The following is a 26,157-nucleotide window of genomic DNA, read 5'->3' as shown; positions in this document are numbered from 1 at the left end:
TGGTGACAGCTAGCATGGCTTCACTAAGAGGAAAACCTGCCTGACCAATTTGGTGGCCTTCTATAATGGGGCCATGGAACTGATGGACAGGGGTAGAGCAGTTGACGTCATCTACCTGGACTTGTGCAAAGCGTTCGACACTGTCCCACACAACATCCTTGTCTCTAAATTAGAGAGACATCAATTTGATAGGTGGACCACTCAGTGCATAAAGAACTGGCTGGATGGCTGCAGGCAGAGTTGTGTTCAATGGCTCAATGTCCAGCTGGAAACCAGTATCGAGTGGTGTCCTTCAGGGATCACTGTTGGGACCGGTCTTGTTCAACATCTTTGTCAGTGACATGGACAGTGGGATTGAGTGCGCCCTCAGCAAGTTTTCTGATGACACCAAGTTGTGTGGTTCGGTTGATATGCTGGAGGGAAGGAATGCCATTCAGAGGGACCTTGACACGCTTGTGAGGTGGGCTGATGCCAACCTTATGAAGTTTAACCATGACAAATGCAAGGTCCTACACCTGCGTCGGAGCAAACCCAGGCACAGCTACAGGTTGGGCAGAGAAGAGATTCAGAGCAGTCCTGCGGAGAAGGACTTGGGGATGTTGGTTGATGAGAAAATGAACATCAGCCAGCAGTGTGCACTCACAGCCCAGAAAGACAACCATATCCTGGGCTGCATCAAAAGAAGTGTGACCAGCAGGTCAAAGTAGGTGATCCTGCCCCTCTACTCTGCTCTTCTGAGACCTCACTTGGAGTATTGTGTGCAGTTCTGGTGTTCTCAACATAAAAAGGACATGGAACTGTTAGAACAAGTCCAGAGGAGGGCCACAAGGATGATCAGGGGACTGGAGCACCTCCTGTATGAAGATAGGCTGAGAAAGTTGGGGCTGTTCATCCTGGAGAAGAGAAGGTTGCGTGGAGACCTCATAGCAGCCTTCCAGTATCTGAAGGGGGCCTACAGAGATGCTGGGGATGGACTCTTCATTAGGGATTATAGCAACAGGACTAGGAGTAAGGGGTTAAAACTTAAACAGGGGAAATTTAGATTGGATATAAGAAAGAAGTTCTTTACTGTAAGGATGGTGATGCACTGGAATGGGTTGCCCAGGGAAGTTGTGAATGCTCCATCCATCCGTGGTGGTGTTCAAGGCCAGGCTGGGCAGACCCTTGGTTGACATGGTTTAGTGTGAGATGTCCCTGCCCATAGCAGGGGGCTAGAACTAGATGATCTTAAGTTCCTTTCCAACCCTAAATATTCTATGATTCTATGATTTATCTCTACCTTTAAAGCTTAACCTCATAAAGGAATTTGTACCCATTTTAACTGTCCTTGTGCCAGTACAGTTAACCTAACAAACTTGTTTGTGGGGACTTCCACAGCAGTATGAGAGAGACTACATAGCTTTCTCAATTAGGAAACTGAATCAGAAATTCCCATGTTGTACAACATACAGAACTCCATTCAAGCGCTGGACTGCATACAGTGATTTAGCATAACTGTGCTCAGGGGCTCCTGTGTAGGCTGATGCAATTTATTTCACTTTGAGGCTTTCTTGGCATGATGTACTTCCATTTTAAGCAAGGTCATTAAAGTATGATGTTTTGCTATATTAGTATTCTAGAAACACAGGATATGTTGAGTTATCAAAGGCCAATGTCAGTCCACTTAATTTAAGAGAAGAACTACAATAGCTATATGCATTTATCTCATTTCTGTTATCTCTTCCAGTGCAAGCTTCAAATTAGCTAGGTATCAGAAATGGAAGATTTAATACATAGAAATGACTCCACTGATAGGTGCTTTACCAGGGAGAAGTTCTACCTTGCAGTAGTAAATCCAGTACTTTGGTTAAGAAATAATATCTTTGTTAATAAACAAGTAAGAAACAAATACATTTGTGCTATCCTTTCCAAAAAGGGGAGCAGCCAATAGGTAAGCAAGACAAAAATACATCCTAATTAAGTTTAATCAACTTAGGAGACTGAAGAGGGAAAATGAGAAAATATGGGTAAAAATAAAAGCTTAACATAACGGATGCCAATAAAGAGTTTGAGTATAAAAAGAAAACAGGTGGGCAAACCTAGGAATGTAAGACTGGTGTTAAAAGCCATCTACCAACCACACTGGTGAGACAACTAGCCTAAAACAAATTGTCAGATGGTTTACAAATACGGCAAGGGAAATAATTGGACATGATCCATTTTACTGCTTACCTCAGCTTATGAATATGAACAACTGTATGGGGTTTTGTTTGATTATTTATCTATACCTTCCCTTAGAGTTTGTGAAAACATAGTTTCACAGTAACTGGCAAAACATCCTTTCACCTTTTTGAGGTGATCCTTAAAACTAGAATTCTGGAATATTCTTGCAGTGGAGTTGCTTTTACAGTTCCTATCCAAGATGCACTTAAACATTCAAGCAGTAGATACGCAAAAGTAACTGTAAAAATGGATAATACTGATGTTTCCATTTCAAAATCATTAGTAATGACTCTCAAGCAAACCAGTGGTTCCCCACCGGATTACTTGAAGCTTCAGGATCGCTCTGTGGACTTTTCCAGGCCACACATGCAAGGTCTGTTAGAATTTGGGAAGGAATGTAGAAAATAAATAAATAAATAAATAAATAATTGTGTGGTGGGGGTTCACATCTACGCCTGTCAAACCATCTTTCAGTTATACTCACAAAACATTCAGCAGCATCATCCATGATGCCCAGCTGAAAGCGTTGCTCATCCTGAAATGTCTTTGCAAGAGCAGTGCGCAGGGCATCAGAAGGCAGTACCTTCTCACTGCTACACTGGAACTGGTTGAAGATACTCTAGTGGTAAAACAAAAAGATATGCAAGTTACTGTATTTTCAAAACATGACTCAAGTTATCTGAAAACAAAACAGCGAACATTTAATTCACTTTGATCAAGCAACACACAGATACTTTGTATCATACAGGGATTACCACAGAATTAGTTCCTCCTTTGAAATTACATGCAACTTTGTGTATTTCTTCCTTTCACATATCCAAGGGAGAGTGAAGAGCTTAGGGGTAAAATTCCCTCAGTGTTAATAATCCCTCTTGGATCTTCCTCCACCTTTGATTCCCAAAACAAACACAATAGACACCAACATTTCCTCACTTTTTATTCCTATTTCTTTTTCTCCAGTTTTTCATTCCTACCTTGGCAGCTTTCTTCTTACATAATCTGCCTTCTTTCCTCTTTCAAGCAACTCTTTTCAAATGTCTTAGCCGTCAACCATAACCATGGCCACAACCTGCTGCTTTCACTCTTTTAAGAAATTTACCTTCCAGTTAAGTCCAAGTTGGTAAAAATCAGATGATTTTTGAATCAGCGTGCAGGAGGGAAAAGGCATAACACAAGTAACAGTTCCTATATATGGCCAGTTACTCATTTGCTGCCATAAACCTGCATTTTCATAACTAATTCACAGGTCACATGGGTAATAATTTGCAAGGATGAGTACCTCTATAAAGACACATTACGTCTAAAGTGTGGATTATATTCATGAAAACTTGGTACATATTCCCAACTGATTAAAACCCCACTTTTATTTTGTGTGCATGTCTATATGCATATACTTGTGCATGCTGCGATATCCAAAAGATCTTCTGAAGAGTTACTTAACTTGCACTGTGCTCTCCCACTAAAACAGGAACATCATCTTGTATGCAAAATCCTCAGTTTAAGTAAAAACCTCTAGGCCTTATTTTCATACAAAACCATTCTGTCTCCAACACCCCTCTGCTCTACCTCATTTCATTTGACAAGACACCATCTTTATCAGTATCAATCTCAAAATTCTGCTTGTCCTTTTCTATCAAACCTTTCTCACAATTTCCCTAAAGGTTGCAGAAAAGCTCCATTCTAACTGCAAGAGAAAAAAAGATCGATTGGGTATCACTTAGCTTTTCTGCATTCTAAATTTAGTCAAACAAGAAGAAAGGCAGCCTCAAACTGTTTTGCCTGTTTGGTTTTCTTTCAACCTTATACTGAGAATCCATACCAATGTTGATTCATGCATCACTTCCTCCCTTGACTACAGAAAGCCTTCTCCCAGCATACTGAGGATCTGTATTAACTGGAAATAAGTCATCTGAATCTTTCTCTCCTTTAACTATTCTTGTTTTTTATCAGGAAATGAGAAAGCAAACTGGGAGATGGTTAAACAAACTGCAACCTTGGCTACTTAGAGAAAGCTGAAAGGGTGCAGAACACAGCTGTCACTGCACAGCCAGCAACCCAACCTCCAAACCCCTGCCATTTCTGGCTGCAGAAACTGCACAGTTTATAGTATTAACATGTTACCTAATATAGACGTAAAATGCCCATCCCTCTTTACTGCTGTTTTTATTTTGATAGCCCTTATGGTGCTCATTCATGTGTGAGGGCCCACTGTGCTGAACCCAAGAGCTCTTCTAATATTGCCTTTATCGGAGTATCAAATAATGACAAAGTGGTAATGAAGAGAAGGCTGTAAGGCTGTACATCTCACACCTTATGAATGACATTGTCTAGCTCTCCTCAGTTCCTTTATATATATATATATGTATATATAAAAAAATTGAAAGAATTACTATGTCTCTGTACTTAACAACCTTCATCCCCATTTCTGTCACTGTTAACTGAGCAAGTTCCATGTTTCATTACTAAATCTTCTCATTTCAGTGGACCTCAAACCCCAAACACCTCCCCCAAAAAAAACCCAAACCAAACCAAACAAAAAAACCCCAAACCAACCCCAAACCCAGTGAAACTGGTCCTGTTTCAGTACTTTATATTAAATAATTTAAAAGCACTTGAACATATTCATGACTATGCTTTAGAAATGTGGTTATCATCAATTTCACTTCATAGATCTGAAAAATGCAACACTCGCCTAGCAACTGGCCCACAATCTCATTGCAGGGAACCAATGGACAGGCCATAGGTTGCTTCAACGAAAGCTCTGAAATGGCTTTGCACTTTTGGGGTGTGTGGGAAGAGAATCAATGCAGGCTCCAAATTAAGTAAAAGGAAAAACAAGCAAGTAAGAAAACAAACAAGCAAACTAAAACTGTTATTTTAAAGTTCCATCTTTAAAGAAATAGTATACTGGTATGCTTTAACTGTAACATACCTACTAGTTAACATAAACAGCTCCAGTGCTTACTTGTGATCTTGATGATTAAGAGCAGCTGTTTTGACATTGCAAAATACTTACACAGCCTTCACAATTAAAACTAAAAGTCTTAAAACCATTGAATAATTCTGCATTTTAGTCTAATAAAGTTCAAATCTTATCATGTCATTGCACAGTGCAGTTTAGAGCATGCTTGAAGACAGTGCTTGCAGGAAATCCAAGAAGTACTTCAAATGGAGTCAAAAGTAGTTTGAACAAAAGGGCTCTGTTTTTTGTTTGGTTTTGGTCAGGTTTTTGGGGGTTTGGGTTTGTTTATTTCTGGGGGGCAGGGAGAGAGGGTGTTTCCCTTTTTCCTTATTTTTCAAGACAGGTTCTTTGCTCACCTTCAGAACAGGTCTTTCTTGTGTCTCAGCCTCAGATGGACAGGTGTGGCTTTTCCTGCATTCTCATTGCTAAGTTATCTAAGTCAGATCTCTTTCCTTAATTTCAGGTCTTACCCTTGAGTGATACACTTAATCACTAACATATTTGTTCCATATACAGATCTGAAAGCCAGCTGGGTGCAGACCAGGAAAGCACTGCTGATTCTGCCCCAGGAGTTTTCATTACACCTTTCCTGCAAGTGCTTGTAGAACTTCGTGAGAACTTTATATATGAAACATTCAAACTTTGTTCTCTTTCAAAACCTTCTTCACTTGAAGACAGTGAAAATCCCATTAATGTATTCACCACACTAATGATCTCCCCTCAATACCTACATTCCAACACAAATGAGTGTATCTTTAATGGCAGCAACAATACGAAAACACATTGCTAAAAGCTTCAAGAACAAGGGAAGTCTCATATTTTACCAGTTTTCAGTAACTAAAATCAAGGATGCTGGGGGGTGGGGAGGGAACAAAACGAAACAAAAAACCCACAAATCCCCCAAACTTTAGGAGGAATAAATTGCCGAAGTCCATCTAGTGGCATCTAGTCCTGTCCCAAGTACTAACTCAAAAATCAACTACAGTTACATAGTTGATCTTTTGCTCAAGGCATCCAAATCTGGAAATTCCTTAACCATCACAGGCAATCTACTGGAGGGCCTCACTTGGCTCAATACAGTTCAGAAGGCTTTTTCCTACTTTTGTAACTGGACGCCTCATGTCCTTTCTATTGCAGATCTGGGCTTCTGACATACACCAGTAGAACAAAGGCTTGCAGAGTCCGTGGTATACCAAAATAATCATAGAATCATAGAATGGTTAGGGTTGGAAAGGACCTCAAGATCTAGTTCCAACCCCCTGGCATGGGCTGGGACACTTCACACTAGACTGTCACCCAGGGGCTCTGTCCAACCTGTCCTTGAACACTCCCAGGGATGGAGGATTCCAAACTTTTTTGGGCAACCTGTTCCAGTGTCTCACCACCCTCACAGTAAGAACTTCTTCCTTATACCTAACCTGAACATTCCACTCTTAATGTTTAAACATTACTCCCTGCCCTATCACTACAGTCTCCTCCAGTTTTGGAAGTGTGGGGATCAACATAAAATTCCTAAAACTTCAAAGGAAAATCACCTAAGGTTTGAGACAAGGAGCCTTTACCACACAAGTTAAAACCTGGTTTTCTATTTCAGAATGCTAAAATTCACATGCATTATCATAAAAAAGTTGTTGTTCACTTGGTTAGAGAATACAGATAATAATTCTGGTAATTCATGAGACAGTTTAGAATTCTTTTAAATTTAAAGATTTGGAAGCTGAAATAATTTTCTCCCTAGGAAAGAAGTATTCCATTTATTTGGGCTAAACTGACATCTGCAATTTGTATCCAACCACACTGATGAAACAAACTCCAGACTTGATATACATACACATGTGACTTTTTAATCAAGCATGTGGAAGCAGGCCGACAGAAGAATAAATTGATAGCCGAAGAGAACAGGCAACAGCTACTGAATCAGATCACCATTTATGCACTGTAAATTTGAGTTGTGTCCATGGCAGCTTTCTGAGAACTGATTTTTCTCTTCCAGCAGAAGTTCCTTCTGGATGGGGATATTACTGCAGCAGGTGTGGCATTTGTTTCACAGAACAAAACATGTTCTACCCAAGTGCTTTAGTATTCCCTATATCAACAGCTTTTGCCTTTTAGGAAAAACTACAAATACTAACATGGCCAATCCTCAGCTTTCTCTCACTGCTCAACATGTCAGTATTACTCCTGTGTCACACAACTGTTTCTGTTTTTTCTTTGCTTATTTAAGGGTTGGGTATTTTTTCTTTTTTGTTTGTTTGTGGTTGTGGTTTGTGTGTGTGTGTTTTTTTGTTTTAAAATTTTCTCTTGCAGGCTCTTTATATTCCATTCCATTAACTGCACTTTTTTTCTGGTCCACAGTATCTAATCTCTCATCCAGAACATCACACTCTTCTCATGCAGCCTCTTACTCACTACAACAACCTGTTTCAATAAAAATTCAGGCTGCTAAAATCACTTTTCTCCCATCCATCACATCAGCCTCCACCCACAGTATTTTAACTGACTCCCATTTCTTCCTCACACTACATTTTCTTTCAAGGGTACAATAAAATTCTGGCTCTATCTGGTTCTGTGTTTTTGGATCCCCTTCCAAACCGCCATGTCTGATAACAATCAACCTAGATTTCCACTTATTCCTTTCTTTTACAATCTCTCCCATTTTTACTCACACTGTACTCTGAACACTACAGTCCCTACTGGGGACATTATACATTCAAGTCAGGCTCCCTGGCTACCATTAAAATCAAGCTAAAATATACTTTCCATGAGTTTTGTTTAGGAAGGTGGCAGTAGAGGAAATCCAAATGAAAGAGTGTCCACATCAACTAGGTGACCTGAATAACTGTTTGATCAAAATCAAATAAAGCAATCATTATTCATAAGCTTCTACTACCAGGTTATTAACTCCGGGAACTGTACTTGTACAATACAAGTAAACAATTTACATATTTTTACTACTGCTTTACCCTGCAATGCTATACTGATTTCGAAAAAAAAGCACAAGAGAATGAAATATCTGCACCCAACTAAACTATTGCTGTCTCAGCCAAATAATGAACTTTTCGTAACAAATCCCTCCATTTCCATCAAGTAGCTAATCAGAACCATGAACTATAGTAATTTCACTTCTTTAAAGCACTCTATTGTTTTCAGTTTTCACCTCAGACAACAAAATTGTTCCTATACAGAAAATTCACATTCTTCCTGCTTTTGTTGCACATTACAAAATTACAGAAAAGACCAGCCCTACTGGAATTTATCAATCAATAGGGCATTCTTCGTTGCAAACTACAAAAAGCACTCTGTCCTATATCCTGGCACTATGGAGCTCCCAGTACAATCCCTGGAAGGAGAACAAACTCTCTGTGGCATGCTCAGTACAGTAGACGGATTTCCCCCTTCCTGCCCTCTTCTAGCTGTTATAAACAAACACCAAAGCAAAGTCAGGCTGTAGAAAAATGAAACCCAAAACAGAACACAGTAGATTTCAACATTAATAATAAATCAAAAAGCTGTTCCAGTGTTACGGCAGGCAAACCACATAGCAGTAAAGATGGCTTGTGCACTTAAAAAAAAAAACCCACTTAAATAATGCCACATCTTAAGAAACAGTGTTTGGGATTCCAGCACAGAGTCTGCAGCTCTTCCTTGTCTTTTTATAGTTGTTGGTGCGAGGTTCCTTCAGAATAACTAAGGAGTGTATGTCTGGAATGATCTTAAGATTCATTTTGCAGCCATATAAACACACCCAGGTAGCACAGCCAGTTTTAAAATCACTTCAAGCATTTGTGCAACAGATGTCTTCAATGTGGTGCAAAAATAAAATGTGATTTGGTATCAGGTATGACATCACTGTCCTGTGATCCCTCATTTTAGAAAAAGTAATTTAAAATTACAACCAGTATTTATAGAGCTTGCTAAGCACTTACAGTAAATATTCTGCATGACATCAGAATCCCTAGAAACAGTCACAGCAAGCCAAGGAAGTGTGGAAAAATACGACTTCTTTGGTGTTACTTAAAGGCTAAATTTAGCTTAGTGAAGACCATCTTCCTCCGAAGTCAACAGGAAGAGAATGCCACCTTTAGTGCAATGGTTCAAAGATATTCAAAGTCAGGAAAGAGTGTGAACCCTCTCTGCAAAACACAGCAGGTATGGGTATCCTGTGAAGGGAACCTGGAGTGCTAGGGGGACACAAAGTAGACTCTTCCTCCCCCATGTAGTGCCCCTTTCCCTGGCCAAGCTGGAATGTGAACATGCCAGCATGCTTTGGAGAAGAGTAAACATGTCCTGCCTCTACCTTGCTTGGCCTGGACAGGTATTTCTGCAGATCCACCTGACAGCATGCAAGGCTAATTACCTCTCCCCAGACCCTAATGGGAGATTTTCGCATGGTATAGAGCTCCAAATTCTTGTGTTCCCACTGGATCCAGCCATATCTTCTCCCTCATTTTAGCAAAGCCTAAGGCAAGATTCAAGAGAAAGAGGATGTCAAAGACCTGGAGGCTAAGCTGGCATTACCCTGGCAGGACAACAGTTAAAGACTTCCAGAGCAGGTAGGAGGGCTGGGGCAGGGGAAGAGATGAGCAGAGAAGGAAAGAGATGATCCTGCTGCACTAGAACATGAAACATGCTCTTGGTGATGCTTGCAATATTAGATACCTATTAAGCACATTATCTCATTTGCCTTGTAAAAGTTTACACACGGTATGTGTCAGACAGACAGCTTTTATGGGGGGGGAGGGGGGGGGGAAAGGAGGAAGAGCTGTTTGAGAACAGAGATCCAGAGGGCAGCAGAGAACAAGTTAATAACCTCCAACAGCCTTTCCACCCCCATCTACTACCTGCTCAAGGGGTTGAAGATGAATGTAGCCTCCTCCACGGTTTCAGGGTATCCTTTGTGCATACTTCTGTCATTTAGTATCCCTATCTTACAGATTGTCCTGCTTGCATGCTACTGAAGTTCCTGGTTTTTGGGGTTTTGAAGGAGGGCTGAAAGGGTGAGGGAAGGTTTGCATCCCCAGTTTCACTTACAGTTAAGTCATGCCCTTTATTACTCACCTTTATAATTTTATTTTACTTGTTAGCAACTTAAAAATGGTGATTTTTTTCTTTCAAATATTTATGTATACATATCAGTATTTTACGCAAGTTAATAAAGGTAGAAACTTGTCATGGTATACCCCAGAGAAAAACATAAAATTGTGAGTTGCTTTATGAACATAAGGGAATCAGAAGTAAAACAGTTCTGTAAGTTCTCAAACAGATTTCTCTGTATTTTTTTTCTCTTGTACAGTTTTACACTAGATGTCTGCAAACTTTCTGAAGGTTCTGGAATAAGCTTAGGTAGAACACACTGAAATTTCCCATGAAGAACAGACTGTAGCTAGACAAAAAAATAACATTTTGGTTTTGATCAAAGCCAATTAGAATTCATTTACCTACTTTGTCAAGTACTGGTAATTACCCATATTGTCCAGATAATTCTTTACTTGTTTATGTATTTCTTCAGTTTTTCATTGTATATTGAGTTTTGGGAGCTACATGAATTCTGCACACAACCAGATGTAAGCTTTCTAAAATGTACAAAAACCTAGAGATTTTGGTGCGATGTTATAACACTGTTGGAAGCTAAAGGTTGTAACACCTTCTGGCTAAGCATGGCACTGGTAAGAACTTCAGATAAGAAACAAACCAGATAAATCCTTGTAGACATCTGGGAGCAAGGAGAGAGAGCAGCAATTTTTTTGAAGGCTGCCTAATTTAAAAATAAGCATATGGCTGCAGGCATACAATTTGTGAATTCTGCCACTCTACCTGTCACTTCCAAGTTTATAATAGCATACTGCACACTTCAGCAAGATATCAAAAGCAAGGATTTTATCAACAAAACTAAACATTCTTTGCCCCAGTGTATGCTTTTAATACATGTATTCCAGAGATCCTGGCATCCCTCTCATACTGGTACTGCTAATCCACATGCATGTTTGTCCAGAATTCATCTTTCAACATCTGTTTCACAAAGGTTCATCCTCTCTTTTTCATATAACATCTCCCCCAACTCCCTTTTCCATTCAGAGAAAGACTTTTAGCTGTTATATTTATACTAAAAAACTTAACTCTGCTTGAAAGTCCAGTCTATTTTCATTCAAATTTCATTCAAATACCTGTTTGATTTCCTGGTATTTCTTTGCCATATAATGCTATAAGGTTAAACCCCAGAAGAGCAAAGCTTAGATTCATGGTAATTTCCTAAATCCTTTTCTTACTGTCCTCATCTCAGCTACCAAAGAATGACAACAATCTCTTGGCAATACTCAATGGAATGATCCAAGAATTAACTTAAAATTATTTATCCAATTGAACTTAATTATCTCAAACCAGATGTCGACTAAGTCTTGCCACTTCCGTATAAAGGAGGGGATACATTTAATACTCCCATCTTTTCATTGTCTGGATAGCTCTATTTCTCTTTTTGATGTGCTATCTTATATCTATTATTATATCCTCTTCTGATGATAATGCTGTAAATATTATCTTGTCTCATCATTTCAAGAGATACATCTTGAGACAAATTCCAATTCAGAAGGAAGTTACTTTTTTTTCCATGCCTTAATAGTCTCCTCTTTGCTCTTCTTTTGCAAGGGGAAACCCCTCAACAACAGTCAAAAAACTCACCAGATAACTAATTTCAAGGCCGTGTCTCCCAGAGCACCTGTAAAGTAATTTAACAGTAGCAACATAGGTATTATACTATAAATACTGCCTGTGAACTTCCTATGATCTTAATTTAAATCATACATTCTATATTTTGCCATATTTACAAGACATGCTGTCTGTCCTTTTCATTACCGCACATGGAACTCATGACACATTCTCCCACAGTGGATTTATATAATTAGTTGGATATTACAACCTATTTATGATCAAAGAAAATGTCTTGGTACCTATTGAAAGGAAAATGATTGCTCAGGAAGATTAAAACTGGTATTTTCATGACATCCTTTATCTCTTACAGGGTTAGAGGGAGCCGTGGGTTTTAAGTAGCAAAACTTAGAAAGGAAGGCACAAAAAAACAGAAGTGCTAAAAATTAATGGATAGAGAGAAATGGAGATGTAGGAGTGCACAGTTCACTCAATTACATAACAGTACTAAGAATCAGAGGTAGCATCCACATTTTACTGTCCAGGCAGCTTCTCTGACAGCCAGTTACTGTATCTGCATCTACAAACAGAACTGATGTTTTTTAAAACAGAGAACACAAAGAGCCCAGCAATTTAATGCAGACATCAACATTTACAGAAGAAAATACCTTTCAGTCTCATGTAATCAACAGTTTTGAACAGAAAGTCTTACAGCTAAAGTAGCTCTGAAGGAAAAGTAATTTCTGAAAACCAAATTAACTGTATACAGTATGATAATTATAAACAAAATGATAAATAATTAAAAACTAAGCAAACTGGTGTTTTACTGACTGAACTGATCTTCTGAACAACATGGAAGCTGACAATCTGCCCTCCACCTCCACTGATAAGAGTTCCTTGTACCTGAGAACTTTAGCTTGGGTATTTTCAGTTTACTGGCTTGTACATAACACAGAGTACTGTGAGTGTCTTGGGTGAGTATTGATCATACTTATTTTTGTTCTCATGAATTTCCAGATGAAAGTTTGAGTAAACATATAAATCAAATATCAGAAATATTTGCTAGTTTTTTTAACTGTTTTGAATTTATTTTCAACTTTTACCTTAAGAGCACAGAAGATGCAAGAATCTCCCATACATTTGTGTGTTGTGATTTGCCGGAAACTGCGTCGAAAAATGTCCAGGTGCCAAAGAACCTGAAATACAAAAAGGACCACAGCCAATTTTATGGATATATAAAATAAAATACTGCACAAAGCTCCAATTAAAATTGCACATGCTAAATAATCACAGAAGTAGCCTAATTCCAGTGAAGATCACTTTTAAAATGGAATGCCTTTTATCTAACTGCAAGTTGACATTTTCATCTTTGTTCCTGAGCTGTAGCATTCACTTACATTAATGTACAGTAGGACAGCCCTCTGAATTTCTTGCCATGTGCTTTTAGATTAAAAAAAACACTTCACTTGTTGTCCATGTGCTAGTCCCATCTTAAAAAGCACTTGCCCTGATCGCTCCCCCTTGCTGACACCACATTGTGCAGCCACACCACGAGGCTGGCCAGAGCTGCCAAGAATACCCCACCAACTGCTGGGACCAAAACCTGTTTGTCATTCCAGCTCCTAAGCAGCCTCCTTGTTCTGAGCAGGAAGGCCAAGTAATGGGAAAATGGAGCACCAGCAGCATATACACGAGCAAGCTGTTATGCCCAATATTATCATTAGGAAGTATATTTACATGCCCTGATCACTGGCAGGTTTTTAACCCTAATTGTGAGGGCAGTTATACTCTTCTCTCAGGACAAGCATGGTGGTAAAACCAGGTCACAGCATACAAAAGCAAGCAGGCTTCTCTATGCTCTGCTAGTAAAAGCAAGAAGCAACACTTGCTGTAACAGTGCCAAATCTTGGCCAATTATCTAAATTCTTATCTGTAAAACAGCAACAATACTGATGTTTCAGATTTTTCACAATCAGCTCTTTGTATATACACATGGTTGGTGCTGGCTATTTCAGCTTTGACTAACAATAACTGGACCTTCTTGTAAGCCTCAGAGCCACCAGCCTTTCAGGAGGCAGTAGCTTTCACTGAAAGAAGCCTTGACCTAAATCACGTCCTGCCATGTTCCGGAGTAGCAAGGTCCAGGCCCATCTGACTGGGCAAATGGTCTGTTGGCATAAAGAGAGGAACCAAAATTCTTATTTTTAATGAACTTGTCCAGAGCAACTGGCTGGAAAAAATAACAACTGCCCTGAAAAAAGTTGTGCTGGTTTCAAGAAGTATTTCCAGCTGGAATAATTTGTTAATTAAAACACAGCACACAAATATTATCTAAAATTATATTTAAAAACACATTTATTGAATATTTTAATCTGTAAAGTTTCCCAAAACTTCAGAATTGTTATGACTATGTTTATGCTCAAGCTTTCCCTATACTTAAGGCCCTGGGAGGAAACATAAGCCTTGCAACCATCTAATTACACACAGCATTCCTGAGGAACTACTGCAGACTTTATGGAAGGACAAAAAATAATACATTTAGGAACAAGTCCAATTTTTTCATGTAATTGGCTTTGGAGTTTACCCTCAATGTTTATAGAAATTTTTAAGCGTAAGGGGCAACAAGCATTAAAGAGCTTTTCAGGCTAATGCTGAAGCTAAAAAATAAAAATTAAAAACAACAGAAGCATATATATTTCATTAAATTATTACCATCTTGGGTTTTTTTTAAATTCAGCTTTGACAGTAAATATTTTTGGTATCCTGTCTCTCTTAAGCTTTAGAAGGAAATGGTTTATGTAGAAGACTAAAGGTCAAGTCATATACTTTCATTTTCATGTATGGCATGCAGCTGCAAGGTTCTACTCAGTTCTGACCTAAGTTCAGTAACTCAGTATTAGGAGGCAGCTAGTGATTACACCTTACAACTTAACAAAAGCAACAGAGTACATAATTGGAAACTTCATTAAACACTTCTCTTACTATAAATTCTCTTTGTACCTAGCCTTTTGAGGATCACTGGTGTTTTACTTTGTATTATTTGCATCTGGGGGTATCTTGAAGCCTGAACCTAAAGTTAGTTGAGAACCTAATCATGCCCATGGAAGAAAAAACAGGGAAAAAACAACAAAAAATCATAAACCAAAACACACAAAAACTCCAACCACAAAAACACAGTCTGTGCTACACAGACAAGTCATATGAAGGGATGGAAAGTGATGTGGAGAAAGGGTTTTAAACCATGCAGACAGTATTTAATATCTCAAACATCAGACATTAAAAACCTCTAAATGGTGACAATGCCACTATAGCAGCCATACCACTCTACTGAATTTTGACACAGGAAAAGTTTTTTCTTCTAAACCAAAAGGTCAACACTCAGTAAGCTAAGCATCTACAAGTAAGCAGTTAAAAGAAAACCACATAAAAAGAATCTTGTATAGGTATTATCATGAACTTGGCTAGTTCAATAAAAAAGTTAGATCTAAAATTTCATAAAAAATGAAATGTCTGCTCCTTTTAAGGCGCTATGCTATGTTGTATTATTTTAGAATAATTTTTCTACATAGACTTTCCACTTTGGTTGACATTTTCCAAGTTTACACAAACAAGAGACTGAAATACCGTAAGTGATGACTATTCAAATGCTGTTGATTTCAGCAGGAAAGCCTGAAAATTAAAAACGCTGCTCTATAGCTCAACTAGTCTGCACTTCCACATACAGCTTTATTCTATCTAGACCCACAAACGACTATGTCAAGCCTGGCTCTATCTGTTGAACAGTCAAGCCTAACAGAATACTGCCATAACAGAGGATAAAGAAACAAACATTTTTTTTATTCTGTGCTCTTACCTGGAGTGCGCTGTTCAGAAAGCAACTGTTCTGTCCTGGTTCATTGCTGAGACCTTTACTGGGTGCTATTGAGGTTGTATTTCGTGGAGTAAACATGCCCTGTACATTCCCCCGACCCACAGAAAAGTAATTTCTTTTCCAAGACATTCTTCTAGTTTCAGCTGTAGAATATGTAGGTTTAGACTGGCAGAGTATTTGACTTGGATCAGACCCTTCCTTTCTTTCACTGAAATTCAAAACTAGAACATCCAATCTTCTTTAAATTATAGTTTAAACAGAACTTATCCTTTATCAGGACACAAGTGGTTTGCTTCTTTTAAATCCAGTCCAGGATGCTATTCTTCATTTGATGCCTATGTATGCAAAAACCTCTTTTACAAGCAGCCATATATACAAAGTTTGCAAATGGGAAAAATCCATGGTCATGCAAGTTCATCTGTTATGCTGCTTCTCCCTTTCCAAAACAGGCAGTGACTTCAGAGAACAAATGGCAAATCAAGTCGGTCCCAGAATCATGGAGAAAAACAATAGCTACCTCTCATACCCCAAAACCCCCAGCTTCTCTAATCCTTTTATAATCCTCCTGCAGAAGATGGGAAAAATCCAATTAGCAAGGGAGCAGAGAAACCAAAACCAAAATAAAAGTTTGGCAACTCCCTTTCAGTTATATCTATCTTGGGTGATGAAAGAGACATCATCCTCACAGGGGAAAAAGAAGCAACTCCAGGACTTTAGAGCAAAGAGCTTTTAAGCAGCAAGAAGTCTCCAATACAGCAGGTTTTAGTCTGTGTGCAATCTTTAGAAGTTTCTTCTCCTGATCCTCCTTTTGCAATTGGAATGCCCAGCCGTGCCAGAAAGCTTGAAAGAGAAAAATAATCAAAGGCTTACGTCATTTAATTACTCTCTTGGTTTTGTGGTGTTCTGCCAAGACCAGTGTTGCCTCACCTCCCCACAATACACTGAATCTTCTGAGACAAAGCAAAAAATAAAAACCTTCTCCACCCAAAAAATAAAGTAACATGGAAAAGAACAGAGAATTGTGAGAAAAGTATGCAAAAGAAAAAGGGCTGGAGTATGTTGAAAGGGTTAAGAATAAAGTCAGATTAATATAAATAAACCAGAGTATTCATGTATATCTATAGCAGTTTTCATATGTACCTTTGACAGTCTAATTAGATCTTCTAGTCACTCAAACAGTAGTATAAGGACTTGTGATTCTGTGAATAAACACTAGCACATTGTCCACCCAGGAACTGAGGTTTTGCACTGAACCTGCAAGGCCAAACTGACAAAGGCAAAGGCTCACCCTGAACTCAGCAGCCCACAGCTCTCTCCAGAATCATAGAATCATAGAATAGTTAGAGTTGGAAAGGACCTTAAGATCATCTAGTTCCAACCCCCCTGCCATGGGCAGGGACACCTCACACTAAACCGTATCACCCAAGGCTTCATCAAACTGGCCTTGAACACTGTCAGGGATGGAGCATTCACAACCTCCCTGGGCAACACATCCAGTACCTCAACACCCTAATAGTAAAAAATTTCTTCCTTATATCCAATCTAAACTTCTGCTGTTTAAGTTTCAACCCGTTACCCCTTGTCCTATCACTACAGTCCCTAATGAATAGTCCCTCACCAGCAACCCTGTAGGCCCCCTTCAGATACTGGAAGGCTGTTATGAGGTGTCTGTGCAGCCTTCTCTTCTCCAAGCTGAACAGCCCCAACACAAAGAAGACTCTTCAAATTTTCTTAATTAGAAACTATCTGCTTCTATATTAAATGTTACTTAATCTTGGTAGTGTCTTCCAAAAGAAACTGGTGCTCTGAAGAAGCCAAAACTGTTCCACAGTAAGTATTTTTCCCATGACAAATTCACTTTTTCCCTTATCTCACAGGAAACACAAAAAATATTTTGATCCAAGAAATTCCTAGAAACAGGAACTACAAGCTTCACAGCAAACCATTTTTCAAAGTTCTCACAAGTGTAGTCTATCTGTATTTACTTTACAGACAATTGCATAATATTTTCCAGGGACATTCTCAATGACATTTACGATTATCCCATTTTTGACAGACGTAACAACTGAATGTACCTATTAAGGCTGGTATAAGCAAGATGACTATTTCACACATACTTAAGCAGTAAATTCAGAATGAAGTCACTACAAAATAGATACACATAGAGTGTACAAAGATTAACTAAGAGCACAATGCCTGATAAAGATATTTAGGTGTCTGCGGAGGCATGCTTTTTTGCCTTCCACATAGGTATAAATACACCTGTCAAAACTCAGAAGGAACTTCCTCAACATCTGCAAATGTGATAGAACAGCTTTACCCATTCCCTTCTAGTAATATTTTGTGTTTCTATTAAACTCATTCTACAAATATTAATGAAGCCTCAGCATTGCTTTAAGGCAGGCAAATATCTATATACAGATGAATATTCTTTTTGGTTGCCAGTGTGCCATATGAAATTTTCAGAGGTGCTTGCAAGCCTGGAGACACAGACCATTACCATGCCTGTTGCACAACATTCCTGAGCACTGAATGTATACAGAATTCATTTCAGAGCAATTTTAGTCTCAGCCCCCTTTCTTTGCTCAATCCCTTAATGAACCATGAACCAACCATACCATGTGAGATAATTCAGTTTCAAGCAACAATTTAAGGATCTCTGTACACCAACGCCACTTGCAATAGGTGCAGTGGCTAAGTCTGTGCTGCAGAGATGGAGCAGGACACTGTGTGAATGAGCTGAGGTAAGCAGGCTCTGTACTACCTCATAAAAACCCCTGAGCCAAGCACTTCATCATCTCTTCTTCATAGCACCTATGAAAAGATAGGCAATACAATCCAAAACATACCCAAAACGCACAGCTATAAGCAACACCTATTCAGTGGACTTCAAGTTCATAGCAAGATTCTGCTCTCAAATTGGGCTATGAAACTTTGAGCACTTTTTAAGCCAAGCTGTCTCAGTTATGATAAAGCAAATAAATTTATTTTCTATTTATTTTTATTGCTGTGGAACCAAAATCAGAGTAGAGGCTTTGTGGTTCAGCTGTCACTGCAGCCAGATTACTGCAAGCTGGCTAGGACTCTTGCAGTAGCCATGCACAGTTACCACCTACACTGCATTTGCACAGGCTTAGCAAAACTGACTTCTTACTACATATTTGCTATGATCATTCATGAACTCAGGTTTAGTTCACTCATTTGGCTATACGCCCTTTGCAGAGCTAAGAACAAGCAGAAAACACTTAAGCTGGTAACTACTCATTTATGACAACGTCACATCTCTGGAGATCCATGGCAGCTTCACACTTTGCCAGCCTCTAAAAACTTATCAATGTTATATAATAACCACAAAATAGAATACTAATTAATCTGAAATCTATGGAAGACATTATTCATAAGGATTATTTATGGACACACTTAGCTTCTGGTCTATCATATTTTATGATATAAAATATCATAACAGGGTAACAAACAGCAAGCAGGAAAAAAGAATTACAGTAAAAAACAACCATCATTATTAAAACACCCTGGGTTTTATCCATCATCACTGACAAACCACCAGTAGGAAAAAAGCAAACCCTTCCCTACTTTAAACACCCAATATACCATTGCTAAGAAAACAGCAGTGATCTCTAAGGGAAAGGGAAGCCTACTGCTCTGCAAGCGTATCAGCAGATGTAGGTCTTCTCCAAACACTGTACTCCTCCCAGATACCGTGTTAGCTTGTAAGTGGTCCCAGCCACAGAACTAAAGAAAAAAACTAAATTTACTTTCCGAAATAAAATCACGGACACTTTGATGATATATGTCACAAGCTCCGCAAAATTACAGTTAAGTGAGAAAATATCTTCATGTATTCTTTCCAATTAAAGAAGCTTTTCAGAAAGACTGCTGCCCTATTAAAAACTCTTACAAGCCAACAGCTTTTTAATAGTACAAGGAAACCCCCTACAATTGAATTGCCAATGGCGTTTCCCAGCCTTCTGTAGCATTTTAATGTTAAGTGACAACTGCAGCTCCACATTACTCTCATATTAATAAAAAAAAAACAAAACCAAAAAGCAACAAAACACACACAAAACAAGCAAAACAAATGGGGAAAAAAGAAACAAAACCAAGCCAACAACCAAAAAACCACCTCAGATGACAGATTCAAAAGCTGCAGCTACTGTATGTCCCAGTGGCATCTTGGCACGATTTCCAAAGACTGAGTCCAAAGTAAAAGGGAAAGATATTACCAGACTTCAAAAAACTGTTTTTATAGGAAAAAGAGAGGGTTCTCATAACTGGAAATGTTACTAATACAGAAATACGACCAAGATGGGAGGAGTGCCAGATGCAAAAACACAAATGATGCCCTTAGTTCATTACTCAAAACATTATCATAGAAAAACAATGAACTGAGGCAGAAAGCCTATATACTTTTAAGGTCCTTGAATTCTATTTATCATATTAAGAACACTATTCACTGGACTAAGGCACTAAATTAATCTAGCCAGCAGGATTAAAAAGCTAACTATATCCCTGAAAACCTGCACAGATTAGTAATAATGTTACACAAATTTTATAATAAAGAACACTACATTTTTAAAAACTATAAAAAACTAAAAAGATGTATTAAATCCAGCATTCTGCATCTTCCCTTGAATTCATGCTTTTTGTCAACAGCTTTCTTCAGGAAGGAGGGCTTCCAGCTGCAGTCAGGCTCAATAGACAAGAGAAGGGCATGGGGCACCGCTGCTATCTATCTCCAGCAATGCAACCCCAGAGCAAAGCTGACCATGGTTCAAGCACATACTTCCAGCCTGAAGAAACACTACTCTGTCTCTGGGACAGAAGAGCACAGCATTCTACATGTACCACAGAAGAGTTCAAGTCCCTGTTCATTCTCATATTCATTTACTAAATCAATCCAACGGAAACAAAACATCCCAAGTTGCCTTTTTTTCTGCTGAGGTCCCACTATCACTGCTCATTTTAAGGGAAATAAAATAATAAAAAGAAAAATCATAACATTGATCTCTTAATGCAGTCTCATGCCTCTCTGAACATTTTAGGCTACTGCTTGTTGAACCATTCCAGGCACACAGCTGAATTAAAACAACCCATCTATAATACATGTCTCCATTTAGCACTAACTATGACTGAAACCACCAATTAAGTATGTATCACACACTGTTAAATAAGATCAGAAGTCCATTACTTTTTTTTCCCTGAAGAAACTTTCAAAATACAGAACCAAGTAAATGCTTCAGTGTGTGAATGTGTGCAGGTTTAGATAACAGACCTTCACACATCCTCAAGATCCTACCACCTTTTCTGTCAGTAGAGAGTAATTAGTGGTCTTGAGGGCTAACTGCCCTTTCACATGTCTTACTATCTCAGAAAGCCTAAACAAATGAGAAATGGATTTTAAACAAAGAAGAAAGAAAGGCATTGTGCAAGGCAATAGATTCTGGTGAAAGTTCTCAAACAGATGGCTCCCTCCTGAGTGGCTCTTTTGGTGAGGAAGCACAGGAATGACCCCCACGACTGATCCCATGGCTGTTCTCAGCTAGATGGAAAAAAAATTTCACAGCTAGAGGCTTGAGAACATACTTTCTCCCTGTAGCTGAAATGATGAAAGTAGTTGCTAATTTCTGCATAGATTAAATTATATTTAATTGCAGAGGTATCAATATTAGGAGCCTTGTTTACAGTTTAGACAATCCAAAGGACAGGCAGCTTTGCAAGTCAGTCTAAATTCAAACTTGAAGGTGATAAAATAAAATAAAGGGACAGAAAATGTTCCCATTACCAAATAACCATGTGGCTGGATGAAGAAAAGTGTGAATGGGGCAGTGATCTTAAAGGCAAGCACACCTGACAGAACCAAAAGAGGAATGACTTTCTCTTGAAGATGTCTCCTCTTTTTGAGATTCTTAGCTAGCCAAAAATACAAGACAGACTTTGTTGTGTACCGAGATGATACAGTGTAACTACAAAAAAGTACAATTATTTCCATTCATCTCTATCTAAAAAAGAACTTTATGAGTACAAATGGGAACATACACCAACTTTGTGCTTTCTGCATGCATTTTCTCTGTCTTCATTGACATGCTGAGAGAAAGGGGCGATGGGGGAAAGCCTGCTGTCAAGCTTACACCCATTCTTCAGTCTTCCTTTTCCTTTTAGAAGAACAGCTTAATTACCTGGGTCTGCTACTTGTACCTACTGGCTGGAACCAGGAACTGAGAGCACCTGACAGTGCCACTGATTCGCACAACAGACTCCTACTTTTCTTCCTTAGTTTCCATTCTGCTATTGCACAATTCCTAATCTGTGAAATGTTGCAACGTTACAACAAAGCTGTATCAGAAACCATAGCTGACAGATGATTCCCAGAATCATCTTAGAGAATATACTTAAGTGCTTCTATAGGGTTATTCTAAGCGGTCTTCCAGACACCAGGGAAATGTTTCCACTTACCTGATGCAAAAGTAATTTTCCAAAAGTAAAAGCTCCTAGTAAAGACCACTAAATGATTTTGGAGTGGAGATTAAAAACAAGTGTTTCCCCAGATCCAATTAGAGAGTAAGAGTACAGCAAGTCTATGACAAACACCACAGGTTTTCCAGAAGACACAATGAAAGCCATTTCAGAGAGATTACCTCAAGATAACAGAAACCAGAACCGAAGGGATTAGACAGAACAATGAGCAAACTGGGATAACACTCATCCTTGGCTAAAACTGCTGTCATTTCAGACACTACCAGTTTATCTGTACAGCCTACCAACCACCAGAAGAAACTGTAGGTAGGATACTGATAAGCAAAACTGCCTCTTTGGAATACAACTCCCTGAAGGGGCAACAGTGGTATTCCTGAAGTAGTAGACAGCTTATTGCTTCTACGGTGATTTGAGGGGGAAAAATGAACAAGCTCTTTATGAAGAAAAGAAACTTATACCAACTTCCCAAATCAACAAACAACGCATGAAAAACAAAAGCAACCCACTCTCCGCTCCTGTTAACTGCTCAGGCCAGCAAAGAGCATGGAGACACCATGTTTTGGAGAAACACCCTGAAATGAAACTGCAGAGCTGCTGGAGTCAAGTATAGCTTTATATTGCATGAAGATATTCTTTACAGCAAGCAGTACTTCAACTTCTTCATCCAAAACACTTGTGGTTTTTATAAAGCTGTAGGGGACTGTCTCTTAAAACCGTGTAATGAAATCTTACATTGAACACTTACCTAATTTGAATCATTTGATTTTAAGCCTGACAGTCAGCCAAATCTATTTAAAGAGCATCTCACAGTAAAAAAGCAGCCGAAACCCAATGGCTTTGAACTGCAGAAGTGGTGGTGAAGGACTGGAAATTTCTATTTACTTGACCTCAAGAGGAACCTCTGTGCTTCTTCCCAACTGCCTACAAGTGCTTCTCCAGGATTAAAAAGTCTTAACACTCATTTCTGCAATCCTTCCTGAAAGGAGGACATCAGCTGACAAAAACCCATCTTCCGTGCAAAATTATGACCACAAAGATTTCTGTCACTTATGTCATAGACAAACTGAGACAGAAGGATAGCCATGTCTAAACTTAAATAAAGCAGTTAATAGGACTCAAAGTATACAGCTGGCTCTTAAATAACCAGAAAAACTATTAAAACCCATTCAGTAAAGACTTCTAACATATTACAACCATCCAAAGGCAAATTACAGTAAAAATAAATTAAAAGGCCACATACACAGCTCTAAGTACCTAAACCCAGCATTATAGTCTTTCCTGATTGAAAATAACTTATCCTGCAAGATGATCTAGAAGTTTCTGGAAGAAAGCATCTCTGCAATTTATACAAGCACAGTGTGGAATAATTGAGTTATAAAGGGCTTCTGTTAAGACAAACAATGAGAGAGATGAGGTCAGAGCTAGAAACGCAAAGGCCACGTTATTTACTTCGTGTGAGGCTTATTGCCAAAACACATTTTACTCCTTAGATAAAACTTTTTTATCAAAACCATGGTATTAATAACCACTGATCTCATGCACCGCAGTACTTTCAGCACATGCATTTGCTGTGCAGGTTACAGGGAATAGAGGCAGGCAAGCCCGCAGCTTTGTGTCCTACTTCTGAAATCCTTCAGAAGTAGCTTCTCCCCTTTTCTGTTACACAGCTCAAAGGATCCATTATCTCAACAACTTTTCTCAGACAGCTGAAGAGGGATGGAACATATATAAAATTAAAAAGGCTGCCCAGCCTGAAGTAAATTCAAAACATTTCAAAACAATCCTCACTCCCTTCAGATCTTCCCTTCACAGCTGCCAAGCTCTTTAAGACTGCTGGACATGATAATAAAAGCATTTAACACACCTGGATTTCCAAAGTGATGATCCTAAAATTTTGCATTGTTTCCTACAGTAAAACTAAATTTATTCTTCAGTGCCTGTATTAAAAAAAAAAAACAAACACCCTACCCCTAGGCTTGGTGGCTGGGTATTTCACAAGGAGGAAAGGTGGGATGAAACCAGCTCTTCAACCCACTCCATATGGAACTTGTGGAATTCAGATAAGTAGGGGAAACACAGCAGCTTCAAGCGTTATGCAAGTGCCCAAAAGCCATTAAACATCACCAATCCTATACAACACACAAAATCAAGACAAATAGGAACAGGACAGCCGTCAACCATATCATAAAATGCAAGGTTCTGGTCTGATTCTAGCAAACACTAAGCCAGCCTCCTGTTGACAATTATTCCTTTTCCAAATCTTCACCTTGGCTCTCCAAGGAGAACTTCAAGATGAATTTAGTGTTTGATTTAATCTCCAGATATAAACAAACATTTTCATTGCAAAATGCTGTATCTTACAACCATCAGATACTGCAGTAAGATTGTAAGCCCCTTTTTCCTGTGGCACCTTATTCACAAGAAATTAATTTCATCTCTCTTCCAATAGTACCACTGACCCAAGAAGACTAAAGTTTTTTACTTTGGCTTGCAGATTCCAGCCCAACAATGACTAAAGAGCTCCTGGAAGCTTTCAGATGTAGTCAGTAGTATCCAACATAAGGCTTAATGACTGACAAATCCTAAAATCCTGCTGCCATTCTTTTCCCAACCTTGCAGACTTTAACTGCTGACCAGAAAAGTTCCTGTTCTGCAACAGCTACTTTGTTATGAATTTTCCTGTCAATCTTCATATCTCTTCTTAAGCCAAAAGCAGTCAACTCTTAACTCATATGATGTTCACATTACAACACCACAAATCCCTTTTGCATTAAATTCCATTGAAGTATATTTTGATTTCAGTAATATTTGAAGCAACCAAATGTGTTCACACATACACGTTCACATAGAAAAAAAACACAGGTAAGCAAGGAGTTTATTTTGCAGGAAAACAAGCAAACAGAAGAACTCCAGCACCATTAGTACTTGAATTTTGAAGGAAAAACAAAACATAGAAAGCAGCAACAGACAGAGGCCAAACAGATGGGCAGCCTCTGGGTGAAGAAAATAGGTCTTTCCAGTAATGCTTTAAGAATTTCAAAGTCAAATATTGCAATGAACTGTTCTTTCCAGGTAGTGCAAAAGAGAAAAGTTCCAGAGCAGAAACCAGTTTCCTCACCACAAGCAGCATAAATGGACTTTATGATACTACTGGCTAGCAAAAACTTCCACAGAGGATGGGCAGACAATTCCCACCTGTGTCACGATCAACAGCTGGGGACAGACAATATAAAAACCTTTACTTCCTCTTTTGTCTTATCTCAGAATGGTATTCAGTATTAAAATAATAGTTACAGCTTATTCTCAAACTACTAATTCACTGTATTTTGTGTTGTATCTATACCACTATTACCACATACTAAAGATGGCTTATAATACATTCTTGCCAGACTCGTAAAATACTGAAGTGCAAAACAAAAGTAATATAGAGGAACTCACATAAACAAATATCAGCAGAAAAAACAGAGTGAGCAGCAGTTCAAGGTGCCTATGCTGGGTACTGGTATTAAATGCTCACATCATATTTTTCCTGCCTTGCCAGAACTGACAAGCTGAAGGAATGCTACTGCACCACAGAGCATTATATAGATTAGTACTTCTACACAAAAATATAAAACCATGTGCCCAGTATCCGCAACATGCTGATTATTCCTCTTTTTTTAAGCAGTCATCTGTGCCGTATAGCTATAAATAACACTTCAGCAGAATCACGAGTGTGCACACACATGCATAAGCACTTAATAATCTCAGTTTAGGTTTAAGATCATTACTATTTAGTTTTAGAGGAATCAGCATAACCAACAAGAAAAGGGAAAATCATTTTTACTTCATTTATCTTTATATATAAAAGCATTTTCCCACAAAAAACACTGAACACTTCAGAATCTGAATAGGAAAAACACCTGCACATACCACAAAAAAAAAGCTTATGGAATCAAAATATACCATATCTAATAGCACTTAACAGCATATGGGAAAAGAAAAACAG

At 38.6% G+C, this 26,157-nt stretch overlaps 1 protein-coding gene across 3 annotated transcripts in view; it reads right to left on the bottom strand.

Moving 5' to 3' along the window:
* Window positions 1-26,157, bottom strand: part of USP54 (ubiquitin specific peptidase 54) — an 81,768-nt gene that overhangs the window by 39,612 nt on the left and 15,999 nt on the right. For all 3 annotated transcript variants that reach the window (XM_005153863.3, XM_031053049.2, XM_031053048.2), the window contains exons 2-4: window positions 15,660-16,517; window positions 12,910-13,002; window positions 2,687-2,821 (exon numbers count right to left, since the gene is read on the bottom strand). In XM_005153863.3, the coding sequence (XP_005153920.2) occupies window positions 2,687-2,821; window positions 12,910-13,002; window positions 15,660-15,806 (375 nt within the window). In that variant the 5' untranslated portion in view covers window positions 15,807-16,517. The remainder of the gene's footprint in view (window positions 1-2,686; window positions 2,822-12,909; window positions 13,003-15,659; window positions 16,518-26,157) is intronic.

The sequence above is a fragment of the Melopsittacus undulatus genome, chromosome 4 (assembly GCF_012275295.1).
Source record: "Melopsittacus undulatus isolate bMelUnd1 chromosome 4, bMelUnd1.mat.Z, whole genome shotgun sequence".
NCBI classification, from domain to species: Eukaryota; Metazoa; Chordata; class Aves; order Psittaciformes; family Psittaculidae; genus Melopsittacus; species Melopsittacus undulatus.
The sequence above is the reverse complement of the archived record's forward strand: the minus strand, read 5'-3'. Positions and strand labels throughout refer to the sequence as shown.